We start from the raw sequence: 18,742 nt of genomic DNA, 5'->3' as shown, positions 1-18,742 counted from the left end.
ATAGCCAAATGTTCTTGGCCAGCCAACATCACCCTAGGTGAGTGAGAACTATTGGTTTATAATGAAGTTCAAGTTCATTTCAGCAGCAGTCCATAACTTAGCTAATGGCAACCATTGTCCAGACTCCCAATATTAGTCTCCACATGAGCACCACACACCTAGGCTCCAAGCTTCCTCCCACAGGACAGTTATGTGACCAGTGACTGGATGGCTGTGAATTTATGTCCCTTCTCTTTCCCCCTCATTTCCTTGATTCTAGTTTGATAAGGTAATTCCTTATCCATCTTGACATTATGATGACACAAAGCACGGAAGGAGTTTGAAGCAGCCCGAATAGTTTAATTGATCCTAAGGAAAAGTGGCATTATTATTATAGGCACCCAGACGGAATAAGCAAAAGTTTTGGAATGCGAGCCCTGTCATCTCTTAGCAAGGTTAACTCTCATCTCTTAGCATCTCTTAGCAAGCTAACTGTATCAGCTTCCATCTCAAAACATACCTCCTGTCAAGTGTAATTAGCCCAGTGCTGGGAGGCTGAGGTTGATGCCCAAGGATCCAAATTTCAAAGCCAACCTGGGCTATAGAGTGAGGCTCTGTCCAGTGTATCAAACAGTAAAAAAACCAAAGCAAACCTCTCACCCCCTGAGAGAGAGTTTGCGAACCAAACCCTTCCTATTCTCTTCTAAGCATACGTGGCTCGTTCCATCCACTCTGGCGACTCATATTAAGGTCACGATCACATGCCTGCCTGTTTCTCATCTGATTCTTCCAACATGACTCCAGGCAGAAGCCTTCTGCCTCTCTTGCTGTCACATCCTTGATGTCTCGCACAAGGCCTGGCTTCTGCATGGCCTCACAGCTATTTATTGAATAAGCCAAGATGAATGGATTACACAGTGTAATTTTAAAGCTTTCATCCCCTTCCATATTCCCTGGCTTTGTTTGTAATCCTCCTGGCCCTAGTAACATCTTTAAATAATGTGACTGTCACTCCCTCCCTCCCTGCCTCCACTTAGCTGATCAAAGGAATTCAAGTACCTGGTTAGATTTGAAAACTGAGCCGTCAGAAAGGTTCCCCCCTGTAGCCCTTGATCTCCAGGCCCTGGGAGATCTCCATGTAAATGAACTTCTGTTCCCAACCTCAGAAATACCCAGATTGACAGATCTTTACTCTACAAAAGAGCTCCTTCAGGACAGCTCCCCAGGTGTCTCTGCATCTGAGGCAGAGCCATTTGCTAATCAGCAGAGGTGCTGTGGGGAGTAGGAGTCACTGAGTAGTGAAGGTGAAATTAAATGACAAGAGGCCTTGGCAATTGGAGTGGGTTCAGAAATGATAGTCCCCCTTGAGGATCAATGAAAAAGAATCAAATACACATTCAGATTTATCACAATATTATTGATGCTCAAGGAGACAGTCTATTTTTTGTTGTTCTGAAATGAATTTTTTTTCGATTGACTCTATAGTCTATGGTATTTACCCACAGGCCTTACTGCAGTCTGTATGACAAAAAGATAAAACCTCCTCTCAAGCAAAGCGGACCCTCTATCTGTCTACTCATATACCCACCACCCATGCATCTATTTGTCTTTAGGCATCTATGCGTCTATCAGTCTAGATCCATCCAGTGTCTGTCCACCCTCACCTCTACCTACATATCTGAGTACAGCTGGAGATATTAGTGCAAAGCATTCCCTCTGTTTATCCAGCCACCTATGCATATATCTTCTGTCTACCTATGCATCTGTTATCCATTCATCCATCTGTCAATATCTGTCTGTCTGTCTGTCTGTCTGTCTGTCTGTCTATCTATCTATCTATCTATCTATCTATCTATCTATCTATCTATCTATCTATCTAGTAATTTGAAGAATAAGGGCATTCATAGGCTCCTATGTTTGAATACTTAGTCCTCAGTAGGTGGAACTGTTTAGGAACAATTAGGATGTGTGGCCTTGTTGGAAGAACTGTATCACTGGGGACAGGCTTTAAGGTTTCAAATGCCTACACCATTCCCAGAGTGACCAGTCCCTCCTGCTTATAAATCAAGAAGTAAGCTCTCAGCTAATGCTCTAGCATCATGTCTGCCTGCCTGCTGCGATGCTCTAATCCATGATGGTTATGGACTCACTCTCTAAAACTGTAAGCTCCAAATAAACTCTCTCTTCTATTACAGGAATTCTTAACTTGTGGGGCACAACCCCTTTGTGGGATTGCATATCAGGTATCCTGCATGTCAGATATTTACATTACAATTCATAACAGTAGCAGAAGTATAGTTATGAAGTAGCAACAAAATAATGTTATGGTTGGGGGTCACTAAAACATGAGGAACTGCACTAAAGGGTCTCAGCATTAGGAAGGTTGACATCCACTGTCCTGTAGTTGCCTTAGTCACTGTATTCACAGCATAGCATAATAATTAAGACACTATCTTCTGCTATCTATCATTAATGTCTGGCTGCCGCCTATCTATCCATTCACCTAGTTTTATATATATATATATATATATATATATATATATATCTCCACAGATGGAAGTTTACAAGTACCAGAACTGGTATGCCTGGCCTTGTCTACGCATTGGCAAAGCTTTCTACTGATGACACCATTTTTACTCTTTAGCCTAATGAAACGAGGCTGCAACCAAGATTCTTATGTCATATGACCCTGAGCCTGGCACCCACCAGGGCTATGTCCTTTCTATATGACCTTGGGTAAGTTAGTTGGTTTTTAAGACCCTTAAGTCTGGAAACTGAATCTAATACGGTGTGACTGTAGTAATATGAGTAACAATTATGATTCTAGCCCACTAACCAAACTTAAAGTCCTTTCAGACTTTCCCTGCTTTACTCTTTCATTTCTAAAACAGCAGGTTCCCAGGTACTTCCATCCAGAGACCAGATTAGTTGTCACAATTGCCAAGCAGCAATTGAGACATCCACAGGACCCATGTGCTACAGAGAAATCTGACTTGGGGGACTTGGGCATTGCTCACTCCTTCATGATATTAATCTAACCATTAAGCAGAGAGTCTTGCTGCTTCCAGAAGATGAAAAGTTCCACTATGCTGATGGCAGAAAGCATGAGGACTCTCAGTGACCAGTTGATTCATTTCCCTCAGTTCCACATGCCTGTGTCAAACAGGTATATTAGGCCACAGGTGAGGGCTCCTGTATTCACTATCAGGGTCAGTGGGATTCAGGAAGAAAATGGGCATCTTGGTGACCTTGGATCCTGTGAAACCTGGACTGTCAGCAAAGCCATATTGCACAGGTGTGATGTAAGGACATGGTGAAGCACAACACACAACAGATGTAGAGTCTTGGACTCTAATACACAGCAGGCAAAGCCACTGGGGGCAGAAAGGGCACCGTGGGAGGAAGAGGGAACCTAGCCAGGGCTCAGAATTCATATGAACAATGCTTGTGCAGAGTAAGCCTCCTAAGGCCTTCACACCTGCTGTCTGACTCTTGCCTCATGGGTATCCTTTAGGACACTACTTTCTGCCAAAAAACCTAGCATGCCTTTCTTGCCTGACTTACTGCATGGAGGGCAGCTGGGCTGAATCCCATTGGATATCCTGTGACGGAATGAGCCCAGCAACAAGACACATATGGTTACGGCCTTTGGGCAAGTCAGACACACACATATGAAGATCATACTTTGGTTGCATTCTAATGCTGTGAGTGTGTCTGTGTGTCTGTGTGTCTGTGTGTCTGTCTGTCTGTGTATCTGTCTGTCTGTCTGTCTGTCTGTCTGTGTTTGTAGAGGCCAGAGGTCATCATAAGAGTCTCCCATTAGCCTAGAGCTTATCAAGTAATATATGCTGGCTGGCCAATGAGCCCCAGGGACCCACCTGTCTATGCCTTCCAAATTCTGAGGTTAGAGAAGAGGCACACTATCGAGCTTCATTTTAAAAATGTGGGTTCTGGATCAAGCCCTTTACCACCTGACATACCTCTCTCCACAATGCCTCTCTAACATGAAAAAGCTGAAGTCAGGAAGACAGCAATGTCCTACAGCATCTCCCATCACCCCAAAGACAGTGAAGCAGATGAGACTGATAGAAGTATTAAGGAAGACTAATGGGACCCCACTCCACAGTGTGGGGTGTTGATGCTTAAAGTGTGTGCTTGGCACCACCACCCTCCGGCTTGGGTCCCTGGAGCTCCTTCCTCTCTCCACGCACCTCTGACCTTCTCAAGATCAATCCTATGACTCTCACTAGGACTCTGTCAGGAGGCACGTTTAACATGGACTTAGGAATAACTTGGAGGGAAGACAGCCCCAGCAACACCACAAGTCAGAAGATGCAGAACTATATTCTACCTGTGTCTGAGGCAGGCACCCAAGCACCCACAGAGAAGACCTAAGAGCCAGGACTCATTCTTCCACCTCTGGATCCATGGGTCATCTGCCCCACACAGAAACTCCACTGCTATCTATATTGTTTAGAATGTTCTAGTACCCAAGCAGATAGTACAATTTTCTGCCCTGCAAGCTGGGTCTTGTTGTTACAGTATCACCGAAGGCCCATTATGGGAAAGCAGTTGCCTGCCAGTCAAGACCGGAGTCCATCTCTGGGTGAGATATAGCATTGACTGCTCCCTTGAGAGTTAATCCAGTTGGGGTGGCCAGTTACTGAGCCAAGGGACCGCCCTTCAGAAAGGCAAGTCACCATAAGCCACCCTAAAGTGATGGAAAGAAGAATTAGCCCTTTAATGGGATAATATACATTTTCTTCATGGATTATCTGCCCCTGTGAGGATCTGTCACAGAACCTCAAAGTGAAGATAAGTGGCATAGGTCACAGGAGGCACTCACCTGGGTCTCTAGGGTGATCAGTGGACTTGGTTGTGGATCCTGTGGGGAGAAAAGAGAGAACCCTCCTAAGTGTTGAGTCGACTTCCAAACCGAACATCAATTTCAGCCCAGTCAGACCCTGTCTTCTCAGGTCTCTGAGGATGCCAGACCTTGACCCAGTCTGCCCCCTGCTGAAACGCAGCACTCCTTTCCTTATCTAAGGATGAAAGAGGCCCAAGGTTGTCCATAAGGAGATCACTGTGCCAAACAAGGAGGTGCCAAGAAGGAGGAGGGGTGAGAGGTGACTCAGATAATGATGCACGAGGACTTAAAGGAGTGAAAGGACTGACATAAAAAGCTAGGAAGGGACACACACTCATCATCTTAGCACTGGGGACAAAGTGAGAGGCAGATCCCTGGAGCTCACTGTTAGTCAGCCTAACCTCCTTGGTGAGCTCCAGGCTAGTGAGAGACCTTGTCAAAACAACAAGCAAGCAAGCAAGCAAGCAAATGAATACCCCCAAACCAAACCAAACCCAAAACAAAAACAAACAAACAAACAAATACCCCACCAATGTGGTTGGCTTCTGAGGAGTGATACCTGAGACTGACCTCTGACACCACACGTCCACACATTTGTACAAACACACGCTTGTAGCCACAAGGTACCCATAAGAATGTGTACTCACATGCATACACATAGACACACAGAAAAAAAAGAAGAAAAAGTGCCTTTTCAACACATCTTCAGTGTGTCCACCCCCCCCCCCCACCCCGTATGAAAGAGACTTGGGTGCATAAGAGAATTAATTAGACATAAGTTCTGGTTCAAAGCCATTACGTCTAATCTTGCAAGCCTGGATGACAGGAGAAAGCAAGAGAAAAAGGAGGAGCCAGTTCCTGGGTGAGCTGCACATCCCAGCAGGCCAGAGAAACATCCTATTCACTCACTCTTGACAAAAGCCAATTGACTGGGGATACTGGGTGGTGAGGCCTGAGGTCACTAAGCATGCATTCTGGGTTGGGGGAAGGACAGGGAAGGGGCAGATGGAGGGGGCAAGGACTAATCAGAGGTGATGACATTCCTTCCCCCAGTGGTTTCCAAGGAAAACAGGAAACCCAGCACATAAAGGCTATTTTTGTCTACACCACGTCTGCTCGGAACTTAACCATCATGTGTGTTCATGATTCTGGGAAAACCACATTTAGCTGCCTCTACACAGAATGGCCATGCTTGTAAGGCTCTGTATAGAAATCCAGTTTGAAACTTGGGTCTCTCAAAACAGATTTTTTTTTCCAGTACAGGTTTCTAGGAAGCTATGTAAATTAGCACCAGGCCAGCCTTCTTCAAGTACTGGGAATAAAGGAGAGTGAAGAAAACCCAGCAACATTCTAAACTCCTGTAGAGGAGAGAGGAGGAGAGGATTGAACATTGGGCTTCATGCATACTAGACAAACTCTCCACTGGCCCTTCACTTTAATCTCCTCACTTTAATTTGTATTTTCAGATAAGGTCTCCTTAAATTGCTTGGGCTGGTCCTCTGGAACTCACCGTATCTGAGGCTGGCCTTTAACTTGTAATCCCCTTGCCTTAGTTTCCCAAATTGCTGGTCTCACAGGCCTGCATCATCAGGCCTTGTTTCCGTTAAACATTTTTTAAATAGTACTGTATTACTGTCTGAGACAAGGACTTTCTGTGCATCCTATGCTGGCCTAATACTTGCTAGGCAGCTCAGGCTAAACTAAACCTATGGCCATCCTCACACTTCTGCCTCCTGAGTGTCAGGAAGACAGGAACACACTACCAGGCCACTCCCCTTGCCTTGATCCCCGTCTGACAACGTCTTCCTCGTGGCACATTTGAGGCATGGTCCCAAGCACATTCTAACTGCTGGACTTTCCTTGAAGAGGAAGAAAATTTGTCTTCCCCCAATTCCAGCTTTGAGTCCAAGTCCAAGCACTTCCCTGGCACAGCTCCAGGGACGTTGCCACAGAGACCCCTCACTCGCTCTGACTTTCATGCTGTCTGAGCACAGAGAGTCCCTGCACCCAGGAAAACACTATGGGAAGCTTTTCCTTCACTCTACCACACGTCAAAGCGGACCCACAAGGGGCTGATGAGGAGTCTTGGAGAAGCAGTTCGGGCCTTCCCTCCACAACTTCTCCCACCCTTTCCCTAGGATAGCATTCAGCTACGATCCACCAGAACTCAAGGTTTACTGGGCTACTTAGGGTGGGGCACGCAGGCTCACTATTCTAGCCGTGCACTCATCAATTATAGGATCAATGATGTGCAGTGCCGGAGAGCTGAGCCCGGCTCCCTATTGAATGGCCACCCAGGGCAGGCCCCAGTTTACTCTTCCAGAGGTGAATTCATCCTCCCCACCTGTGGCTGGCAGCAGACTCTGTTTGTCCCACACAGCCCCTGGTCCTCCCCTCACCATCAGCCCGAGCCTGTTTGTCTCTTCTAACTGTCCCTCCGTCCATATTCATCTAGATATGAGTCAGAACAGAAGAAGCCGTGGCTCAGCCTCAAAATTAGCCACCTTCTCCAAAGCCAAATCCTAGCTAGTGCTGCACGGGGCATTGGGTGCATGCCCAGATTAATTAAGTTGTGCTTCATGGCCCATTTGGCTATTGTATGGGCTTATGCTTCATTGCTCAGACTCCCAGGACAGCGAAGAAAGGGGGAATGCAATCCTGAACCCCTAAGAACAACTTCACCGGGAAAGACCTTCCTTGGAAAGCTCTGGAAAATCTCTGCCAGCTATGAGGATGATACTGAGAGACTGGTCCTTTGACACAGCTCAGCATCTACTCCTTATCTTGAGTTCCAAAATCACAGACCCTGTCACACACAGTCGGAGTCAAAGGTTTATTTCAAAAGCTTCTGGGAGAGGGAGTACAAAGGGTCCTTATTTAGCATCTTAATTAACTGGCCAGGAAGAGGATGAAGCCCTCACAAGGGGGGGCTGTGTCATTAACACTCAGCTGTTCTCATGCCAACCACACTTCCTTCTCCTCCCTGGGTGCACACTGGAAATGTGAGACTCTCCCTAATCGGCTAGGTCCTGAGGACTCAAGGTATGACTGCATATCTGTGAGGTCTCACTCACAGTAACAACCGCCTTAATTGGAAAGGCTAACGAAGTGGAACTGGGTCAATGATGCCGTCTGCCTAATCCATCCTGTCTGTCTAAATTGGGACTCTTAGGTTTACAGTAGAGTAAATTCCTGTCTGTCAGAGAGAAGGCTTCAGGGGACCAAAGGGGAATTCACAACGTGCTCTCCCACTCCAGTAGAGTGCCGCTGGAATTGTAATGAGGATGCCAGGACCACAGAACCTCCGATGCTAGCGAGGGCGCTCAGGGCACCTTTTGCAATGACACTTTGGAGAAGGCAAATGGAGAACCAACTGAGGAGACTGAATCTCTGACCCCTTCATTCCTTACCCCTCCCTAGACCCGCACTCTCCAGTATTGGGATTTTGAGGTTCTGCTAGGCCTTGGCCACTTCAGTTGACCTACTGGGAGTTTCTCAGAATATGTCAAACACAGAAGTGAAAGATATCATTGAACATTGCCTTCTGTGGCTTTCCACCTCAAGAAGAATAAGACTCAGGTGTGAAGAAGAGGAAAACTATGTGGCGCGAGACATGGAACCAACCTGCAGCTTAGACTACGGCTCAATCTATAGTCCCCCCCCCCCAACCCCCAACCAATAGAAAGCACAGAGAAAATACATGTCTGATCTTTTTGTGCACTGAGCTTGGGGTAATTTGTTATACTGTGGTCATAACTAACTTCCACACTCTCTAAACATTGACCTTAACTAAATGTTTAGTTGTAAACCCCCACAACCTTGGAACTCACTTCTCTTAAGTATAGAAATACACTCAAAGGAAACACACTGAAATAACTATAATAAACAGCTGTTATTTATCAGGGTCAGGCCTTCGGCTAGCTAGACCATGACATCAAGCATGATACACTTGGCCATAAGGATCCTGGATGGTGAACCCTCTGAGTTCACCTTCTGCATCCTACGGGATTCTTCAGGAGTCACTAGAAGCCAAAATAACACTAAAGGAGATGGCCACCGAAGATTCTCTTTCCCCAGGAGCTACACAGCTTCTGTTCCTCTGGTTTATTAACTTTATTACTTAATCAAGGTTTAGAACAGCTAAACACTACAGTGTGAGTGAGCATCCCTTGCTCAAAATGTTTGGGATCAGAAGATATGTTGGAATTTCAAGCATCTACAGTCGTGATATGAACTGACCTGATGTCCCTTTTCCTAATTTTGAAGCCCTGTGGGTTTGGGAAGTAGGAAATGCTCACCAACAACAGCAACTAATAATGGCTGAGTCCTTTCCACATTCCAGGCCCTGGGTCTGTCTCCTATGCAGCCATCAGTTCAGTTTCCCCTGAGGGAAGAGACAGAGGGTAGAGACAGAGAAGCTGATGGCTAGAGAGAGCTGGAGCAACCTGCCCAAGGTCTCACTGCAGAGCGCTGAGCCATTGATGGCCCTCTCTTTTTTACAACTCCTGGAGAATATAGTCCAACTCACAAAAAGACATCTCCCACTTTGGATCACGTCTACCAGAGACAAAGAGTCAGCAATAATCAGTACCAAATCAACAAACAGCAGAACATACCCACACACCCCACCCACACCCACACCCACACACTTTTAGTTGTTTTAAGGTTGTAGACGCTGTTGAGAGAAATTAACACAGGAGCCATGACTGGAAATGAAGCTGGTCTCTGCCCCAGAGGGAACTGGAGGATTTAGCCAGATCAGTTGACATGTGCTTTCTGTGTTCTGGGCCAGCAGCCTGCACTGTGTCTGCCGGTCACCACAAGGAAAGCTGTGCATGAGTCAGAGAGACTCTGTGTACACTTGCCTCTGGGCTGGCTGTTCAATCTGAGGAGAGCCAGATTACGGTTTTAGAGAAATGAAACTCTTCTGCCCATCACAAGTCTTGTTTATAAGATCAGGAAGCTGGACTCAGATATTGTGTAGTCCACAGAGACCAAAGGCCAGAGTCTAACAAGCAATTAAGCTTCAGGTGAGACAACAGGGAGGGGGAAGGTGTGCCTTAGAACCCCAGGCATACCCCAGGCATTTCTGGGTTCCTGGTTTTTGCTCTAAGGACATCACAGGAGGTTTGTTATTAGATGTTAGGCAATGGCTCGGGGTGGAGGTGACAATGACTCATGCCTTTCACACAAGACCTCTGAAGTCAGCAGGCCCTTACAGTATACCCTGTCTGTCAGTCATTCCCATGAGATGTGTCTGAAGACTAGCTTGGCTCTCTCTCACTGTGAACCCTATGACTGTGGCGAGAACTGAACATTTTCTAGCATGGAGATGTGCTTTAACTGGGGGCACAGCTCAGCTGGTACAGTGCTGACTGCCATGCACAACGCCGCAGGTTCAATTACCAACACCATATAACCTGGGTGTAAAGTTACATGCTAACCATCCCAGAATGTGGGAGCTAGAGGAAGACTGGAAGTTTGTTCAAGATCATCTGCAGGGAAGAGAGGGCAGGCTAGAGGTTAGCTCTGGTTCAAATCATGGTTAATTACTGTATGAGTATTTGCTTGAGTCGCCATAGCAACACACAAAGTAGTCAATATAAATAATAGATATCCATTAGCTTACTCTTCTAGAGTCAGAAGCCCTGGGTCAAGGGGCTTCAGGTTTGCTTCGAAGACTTCTCCTTTGGCTTACAGAGGCCCCTTCTGACTACTGCCTCATATGACCTTTGGTGTCTCTGTAACCAAACCTCTTCTTCATACAATGACACCACATCAGACCCACCACAAAGGCCATCTTTTTAGAGACCCTATCTCCAAGTACAGTAGCATTTGGAGGTGGTGGGGGTTCAAGACTCCATGATGAATGCTGAATGGACTCTATTCAACCTACAGCAAACGGCAGACAGCAATCTCAGGGGACAGAACAGAAGATACTAGGTTCCCCAGAGGTCATTGTGAATGTAGGATCTAGAACTTACTGTGTGGGACATATGGAGGTGTTCCTAATAAATATTCCAGCTTAACAAGTATAAACCTAGAGGAACCTGTGCCGACCTAGGAATGCAGTGTCCTGATCTTCGAGAGTAGTGACCAGCTGACATCATTAGTCGTCCAGAGCATTCCACTAAACCAGGTATTTAAAGTATGTCTATGCCTTTTAATCCTAGCATCTACTTGGATCTCTGTAAGTTTAAGGCCAGCTTGGTAGGCACAGAGAGGTCTAAGCTAGCCAGAGTTATTCCAGTGAGACTCTCAGGAAAAAGTTGCTTATGAGGTCAAAATAATCTTCTCTTGGTTTTTCTTTTTTTGTGTGTGTGCCTGGCTAATGAACACTTAGACATATCTGGGTGCACAACAATACTAAACCATAATTCTCTGAAAAGCAAGTTGCTGTAAATACTGACTGACTGACTCCATGTCACCAAAAAGCACCTAAAAGTCACCATGTCATTTCAAATGCTCTCTCTGTGCCAAAGAGATGCACTAGTTATAGCCCTGGCTGGGGAGGCAACCTGCTCTACATCACAGAGATTCATGGTGCCTGGGGGTGGGGTGTGATTTGCTTACAAACAGTGCTCAAAGGGGAGAGAACCAGGGCCAGGGACTTGGTTTCTCTGATGCCAGACATTGGTCCATTAGGAACTCACCTAACTGGGTATTCTAGGCAAGTGTTCAAAGGACCGACATCTTTACTGAATGCTCTTGGGATATTCTCACCTACAAGGATCCTGAGGGCCTCTGCCCTGTGTCAGGGGGATGTGACATGGTGAAGTAACAAAAGGCAGACCTTGTATCTCTACTCCACTGGCCACTGAGTGTCTTCTGCACACATGACTCCTAATACTTCTGATATGGGTGGTGTCCGTGTCCTGAGGAGTTTTCTGCAATATGCTAGCTATTAATTTCTTCCTACTTAGAGGGATCAGGTGTCTCTCTGGCCCCATGGAAACTGCCCAAGGCTGTCTCTGTCTTCTCTTCAATGTTTTCTCCCTAGGCATATGTCATTTTTTCTCACTTCTTTCTCATGCCCTAAACACAGCAATCAGTGCCACTTCAAGGGAGTTTGTTTCCATGGGATTTCCTTGGTGACTTCTTTCTCAGGTAGGTGGCCCTGTGTTGAAGGCAAGGCGCATGCCTGGCAAGTGGTCCTGAGTGATGAGGAAGGGATATCAGGGACACAGATCTCTCCTTGTCACTTCAGTGAACAGTGTTCTGCTTTGACTGCAGGCCAGAATCTCACACCTTGCTGAGGAGTGACACCTCACATTCACATAAGGATAAGGTGGAGAAATCAGAAACCCCATAGAGAAGGGAAATGTCACATCACGGCAGGTTTTTTTCCTAGTGACACACCCAGGCTATTGCTCCAGGGTACATGTCTTCCTCTTGCTTCCTTCAAATTTAAAAAAAAAGTTTTAAACACATATAAATCTCATTTCTTTTCAATATTCTTTCCATCTATTTTGTTCCAAATCCCTCCAATAATCAACAATCCCAGATCAAGCCTGTGGAGCTGGGAGTGCATTATCTACAGCCTTGGAAAATGTGAGAGTATGGCCCCAAGGGAACTCAGTCAGCATCGTAATGCCTCCCTCCCTTAGTGTGGAGACCCTGGAATATGGATGGTTAACAAATCTGTCTGCCACTGTACGCACTGTTTGTACCAGAGAGGGACCTGGGAGAGCTGGCAATGTCGCTGTCCAAGAATAAGGGCCTGAGCATGGACCAGCCCCCCCCCCCCCCCCCCCGCAGCTATGGAAAAGCCCAAAGCAGCACATACGCCTATGACCTCAGCTCTGGGGAGGCTGAGACAGGAGGATTCTCCAGGAACCCTGGCCAGCCAGTCAAATTGAATCAGTGAGCTCTAGGTTCAACAAGGAATCCTGTCTTGGAACATAAGGCGGTGGACTGGGGAGGCAGTTTCAGTGGCAAAGTGCCTACTTGCCAAGGGGAGCATCTCCAGCACTCACCTAGAAGCCAGGCCTGGCAGTGAGCACCTATAACCCTAGCACAGGGGGCAGGGAGGAGGTGGAGCTCAGGGGCTTGACTGGCAGCCAGTCTAGCCAGTGACATTCCGGAGAGACTCTGCTCCAAAAACCTAAGATGGAGAAATATCAGGAAACACCTTCTGGCAACCTCCATCCTGGACACATGTTTTCATGAACACACACACACACCACAGCACAACAAATAAAGAAGGTCATATGTCTGGCCACCACTGACAGTAATCAGAACACTGGGGAGCATCAGGCTCCTCTTGAGTGTAAGACATTTTCCTAAGTGGGTCACTGAAATTTCATGTCTAAGAGGTGACATTAAAAGCCCATGTAACGGATGGTGAAACTGATGTTTGGAGAAATAATTTGCCCAGGGTGGATCATTGGTAGGTATCTCTTATGGTTTGGTTTAGCTCTAAAGTGACTCTGTAAAAGGCTCATATAGTGAAGGGTTGGTCCCTAGCTGGCAAAGTGTTTTGGAAATATTTTGGAAATATTAGAGGGTGATGCCTAGTTAGAAGAAGTAGGTCATAAGGAGTGCAGCTCATTAGTGCTCTCTCTCTCTCTCTCTCCCTCCCTCCCTCCCTCCCTCCCTCCCTCCCTCCCTCCCTCCCTCCCATCCTCCCCTCTATCCCCACTTCCCCCATCCTCCCTGTACACCATTAGATGAACAGGCACGCCATGCTTCCCCCACCATGGTACCCTGCCTCAGCATGATCCCTACGGATGAACCCTGTGGAACCCTGAGCCAGAAAGGAATCAAACCACCCTCCCTTCTGCTGTTCTCCAAAGGATTTTAGTCCCAATTGTAGAACGGCAACTGTTGCAATGCCACAGCCAGCACTTGGAACACAGAGCTCAGGGCCACGGATGCACGTGTTGCCTACCCACTGTGGAACAAGGCCTATGTGGTTAACCATAAGATGAATCTGAATCACTCGCCACATTTCAGTTTAATGGTTAGTACCTACTAGGAACCTACAAAGACTAGGGGATCGATCAGATGCTCCTAGTATGAGGTCTCCTCATTTCCTCCCTCTGGGTCTTTGAGTCAATGGAAAAAAAAAGTTTGCCTCATAAGCATAAAGTCCTGAGTTCATTTCCCAGGGCATGTAAAAGCTGGGGAGATGGGCACAGGTGCCTGGAACTCACTGGGCAGCCAGTGTAGCCTACAAAAAGTGAGCTTCAGGTTCCAGAGAGAGAGGTCCTGTCCCCAAAATTTTGAGGGGACTGGTTCTTGTCTACCCACAGCTTCCATGTGCACACTCACTCATGTGACATGACATACACATATGCAAACGCACACCTGCAGAGCACACTCAACAGCGATAATGACAACAGCAAAATCTCTCTCTCTCTCTCTCTCTCCCCATCCCCCCCACCCATGCTTGCTGTGAAAATGGACTGAAATACAGTTTGCTAGTCTGGGCTCAGTCTTAGCCCAGAGTGGAAGTCATAGCATCAGCCTTCCTCTGAGGAGCAGTACTGTCACCTTACAAAAGAGTTACGTAGTCCACAAAGAGGCCCTACCATGTAGCAGCCTCAGTCTCTACCCAGTGCAGCCCAGATGAGAGCTCACTCCTGGACTTCTACATGTGGCCTTTCAGTTCTTCCTGCAAGAACATCTGCCAGGAGTGGAAACACAAGCCACACCTCCAGCTTCGCCTTTCATCAGCGATTCCTGGGCACAGGGAGGCAGTATGGATGCGAGCCTCAGGTCTGAAGTTAAGAACAAAAGAAGAGCAAAAGAGAGAATTACAGATGCTCTAGGTATGTAGCTCTATCCCTCGGTGGGGCCTATGAGGGTGTGTGCGCATCTCTCTCTCTCTCTCTCTCTCTCTCTCTCTCTCTCTCTCTCTGTGTGTGTGTGTGTGTGTGTGTGTGTGTGTGTGTGTGCAATATGGGTTTTGAGACAGGGTTTCATGAAGCCCAGGTTGACTCCAAACTTGTTACATAGCCAGGGATGACCTTAAATGTTTGGTAGTCTTGCTTCCATCTTCCAAGTGCTGGCATTTACTGGGATTTGCCACCATGCCTGGTTTGTGCAATGTTTGAGATTGAATCCAGGGCTTCACAGATGTTAGGTAAGCACTAAGTGATCCACAGCCCCAGCTCACCATGCAGGTATTGCTCACTAATTACTTGGTTTCAGAATCTCAATACAGCAAATGAACAGACTTATTACAGATAAATTCTATCTTTTCTGTAAGGTTGACTGAATGTATCCCCCTGCTTTCTGGTGAGTCTGTGTGAGATCCAGGCAAGACGTGCATTTCCTAAGGGCTACCTCCTGTCTGAATCAAAATTCAGTATGGCTGGGAATGTAGCCAACCATAGGTCGCTTGCCTAGCATGTGATCCCTGGGTTTGATCTCCAACGCTGCCAAAACCTCAGCCTGGAATCCAAGTTTCTAGACGTTATGGAGACCCAGATTCATCCTGTTTTGCCAAAACAAATTTCTCAGCCTTCACAGTCTCCCCATTCCCCTTCTTTTCTGCTCTTCTATTACCAGAACATATTTTTGTACCAAAGACACCACATCCCAGCTTTGGAAGACTGATTCAGCTGTGCTTCATGGGTGCAATGTCTCCAAGAGACCACACACAGAAATGCCAACACAAGCCCTGGAGGGAAAAAGAAAAAACAACCAAAAAAACCCAAGAAAATCCCAAAACTCCCCAATAATCCTGAGGGCAGGGAGGAAAGGAAAGAGCTTTGAAGTCCAGGCTGTCCAGGCTCTGGGATGGACAAAGGTTCCTCCCTGGTATGGGAGAGCTGCTGAAAATACATGGGTACTCTGTGGGCCCAAGGAGAAAGATGGTTTTTCTACAGTTGGAGTCTGTGTAGAGGCCAGCACACCTCAGCAAAAGGTCCAACCTGTCTTCCTGAACCCTCTTCCATTTCTTTGTGATATCGATGGTACTGACGATGGTGGTGGTACTGCTGCTGCTGCTTATGACAATTGTCACTTTATTTTTCAGTGCTGAGGATATAATTCAATACCTACTGTATGCTAGGCTAAATTAGGACCTGGTGTATTGTGCTAGTGGACATCTTATTTGATATAGCTCCGTCTCATCCTAGCCCCAGTTACAGTGAAGCCACCCCAGCCCTATGGTGGACATCTTCCCAGCTACCATTCATTCTGTGGTCCTTGAAAGGAACCGCAATCAGCAAGTGACAGCAATAGAAGTAGACGCAACATTTTATTACATCATCAATCCACTCTCACAGAACAGTTGGGAGACAGAAGGTTTCTCCCGGGGCTGGGGAGGTGGCTCCCCTGGTAGAACATTCACTTAGCATGCATCCCTAGCACTGCACAAAACAGGGGCATGCTGGAACATACTACAATCTTAACAGTCGGGAGACACTTGCAGGAGGGTCACAAGGTCAGGTCATCCTTCGCTATATAGCAAGTTTGAGGCCAGACTAGGCTACATAGTTGTCTCTAAGACAGACAGACAGACATTTAGAAAACAAAATGCCCCTAAAGTCTAGACACATGAACAATTCTTTCTATATTTTTACTATGAGGAAGTATTCTTTGTGACATCATTTGTTTATTGGGCTCCACGCTAGAAATATCCTGGGGTATTGTTCCCAATTTAAAGAGGTAGAAATGTGGCTCAGATGGGCATGAGACTTGGTTAAAACCCAAAATGCTGGTTTAACCTTACTACCATTATAGTCATTAAAAAAAGTCAACAATGGAAACCGAGCCAGAATACTTGGGTGCTGGCTGCTTTGGCCTATATGATGAGCAAAGCCTTTTAAAACTAGTCGCAGGCATTTCGATATAGGATGACATCTCCCAATCTTAATGGATGCCTTTTGTTGAGATGTCAGCAGATGTGGCAAAGGCAGCCAGGCCTCAGGGCCACAGTAAGAATCACACAGCTTCTGCCTCTTGGAGATGGACTCTGTGCTGAAGCCAGTTCCGTCCACCTATCTGTGTCCAGGAAGCATCTGAACTTGTGACTCCTCAACCATCAGAGGATGGTTTATCGTACGTCCACATGAAAAACGAACTCCCATGTTGCTGGTGGACAACTTCTCCAGTACACCCCAATCTTGCCCCAGACTCAGAAATGAATTCCCAGGGTACATTTCTTCATGTCCTGTACGTATATGCATGCCATGTAGACTTCACAGGAGAAACAGGTTCTAACGAGACAGAAACAGTCTGAGCATGGTGACAGATGAATAATCAGCCTCTACATTGGGCTTCATGGCGTGTGTGTGTGTGTGTGTGTGTGTGTGTGTGTGTGTGTACTTGTATGTGTGAAGGCCAGAGTTTGATATCAAGTGTCTTCTACAATCGCTCTCACTGAACCTGGAGCTTGCCTATTTGGATAGACTGGTTGCCCAACAAATTCCAGGGATACTACGGTCTCCATCTCAGTGCTGGACAACAGATGCCTATATAATATACACCAGGCTTTTTTCAGGCTGCTGGGCATATGAACTCAGCTACAAGTACTTTATCAATAGAATCATCTACCCTGCTTCATGGTCTTGTCTCATTGGGACTGTGAGTGGGAGGGGGGTCAGGCGGGAGGAGAGGGATGTGGGTCAGGAGGGCAGAGGGAGCAGGCAGGAGTAGGCAGAACAGGAAGAAGTTCCTGGTGTTCTCTGCCTGCTGGCTTCCTGCAGCCACCTCTGCAGCTGCCTGCAGACTGTGGGGCTGTTCACTGGAAGGAAGTGCTCTCATCTCCCACGACAACAGACTTGGCTCAAGGAACCCAAAACGTGCACAGCCCCCAGAGGCAGGAAGACCAAAGAAAGCCCAGTCTGAGACAGTGTGCTGCTCACTGCGCACAAAGCTCCAGCTGGGAGAAAGGGACAGGACAAGGCAAGAGGAAGAGAAGGGAAGGGGGTACAGGGCACCCCAATGTACAATGAACTCCATTCTCCAGTGAATAAGCAACTCTCCTCAACTCCATCTCAATGGCTTTGTTTCTGAACGTTGAATTCTACACCCAGAAAGCCCAACTTGTCAGACCTCCTGCCAAGGTCAAGCAAGAGCCTGAGATCCCCAGGCAAGTTGATAATTGACACCCAGGGTACAACTTCTGTGCTAATTCCTGTTGGGCTGAGCCAAAGCCCACAATGTTCTTCTTTATTTCTGTGCCTTTCTATGCTGGGTGGGAGGGGGATGCCCGCTCACATGTATGCTGTGCTTGGTGTTTCTGCGGGCTCCATTCAGAGGACTAAGTGCTTCCTTCCCCAGAACTTCACTGAGACATCTGCAGGGGAGGGTGCGAAAGAATGGGAGACACAGACCCTAGTTAAAGACTCAGTTTGCATTCACTACACAGTGGGAATTATCCCTAGTGTCCCAGAGCCTCTGTGGGGAGGGCACTTTGGGACTGTGGCTACCAGAGGTTTTGCGGAGTAACAAATGAACTGAGACTGGAGAGCCTCATTCAATTCAGAGGTGCTTTGATCCCCCTGTATGAGGTTTTAGGAGTGAAAGAATGAGATGGAAAGCCAACTTTCACGGAAAGATGCAAAACTGAAGCTCTGGTAACAAGCATCCAGCATCTCCCAAAGGCATTTGCTCTCCTGAACTGAACACCAACCTCCCCTCTCAGAAGAAGGGTGGGCCCAGCTGTTTGCCAATGCACCTATACCAACACAATTTCTTTACTTAGGATACTCTTGTGTGGCATGAATAGGGGGTTTGTGGAAGTGAGAACTGGGGTTCATAATCTCTAGCTTAGTGGGTCTCAAGTCGTGCCTTGTGGAGAAACTGAGCTTAGAGAAAAGCTAGGAACAATGGAAAATGAGTTGGGCATAAAGGAAACTTGCCTACAATGTCCAAGGATGATATAGCCTAAGAATAGCACGTGATATACCCAGGGATACTTGCTTATGAGCAGTCTATATG

General features: G+C 46.9%; 1 protein-coding gene across 1 annotated transcript in view; it reads right to left on the bottom strand.

Annotated features, from left to right (window-relative positions):
• Xylt1 (xylosyltransferase 1) overlaps positions 1-18,742 on the bottom strand; it is a 286,652-nt gene that overhangs the window by 187,275 nt on the left and 80,635 nt on the right. The window contains exon 2 of the mRNA NM_175645.3: positions 4,826-4,864. Within this exon, the coding sequence (NP_783576.2) occupies positions 4,826-4,864 (39 nt within the window). The remainder of the gene's footprint in view (positions 1-4,825; positions 4,865-18,742) is intronic.

Source organism: Mus musculus, chromosome 7 (assembly GCF_000001635.26).
Source record: "Mus musculus strain C57BL/6J chromosome 7, GRCm38.p6 C57BL/6J".
NCBI classification, from domain to species: domain Eukaryota; kingdom Metazoa; phylum Chordata; class Mammalia; order Rodentia; family Muridae; genus Mus; species Mus musculus.
The sequence above is the reverse complement of the archived record's forward strand: the minus strand, read 5'-3'. Positions and strand labels throughout refer to the sequence as shown.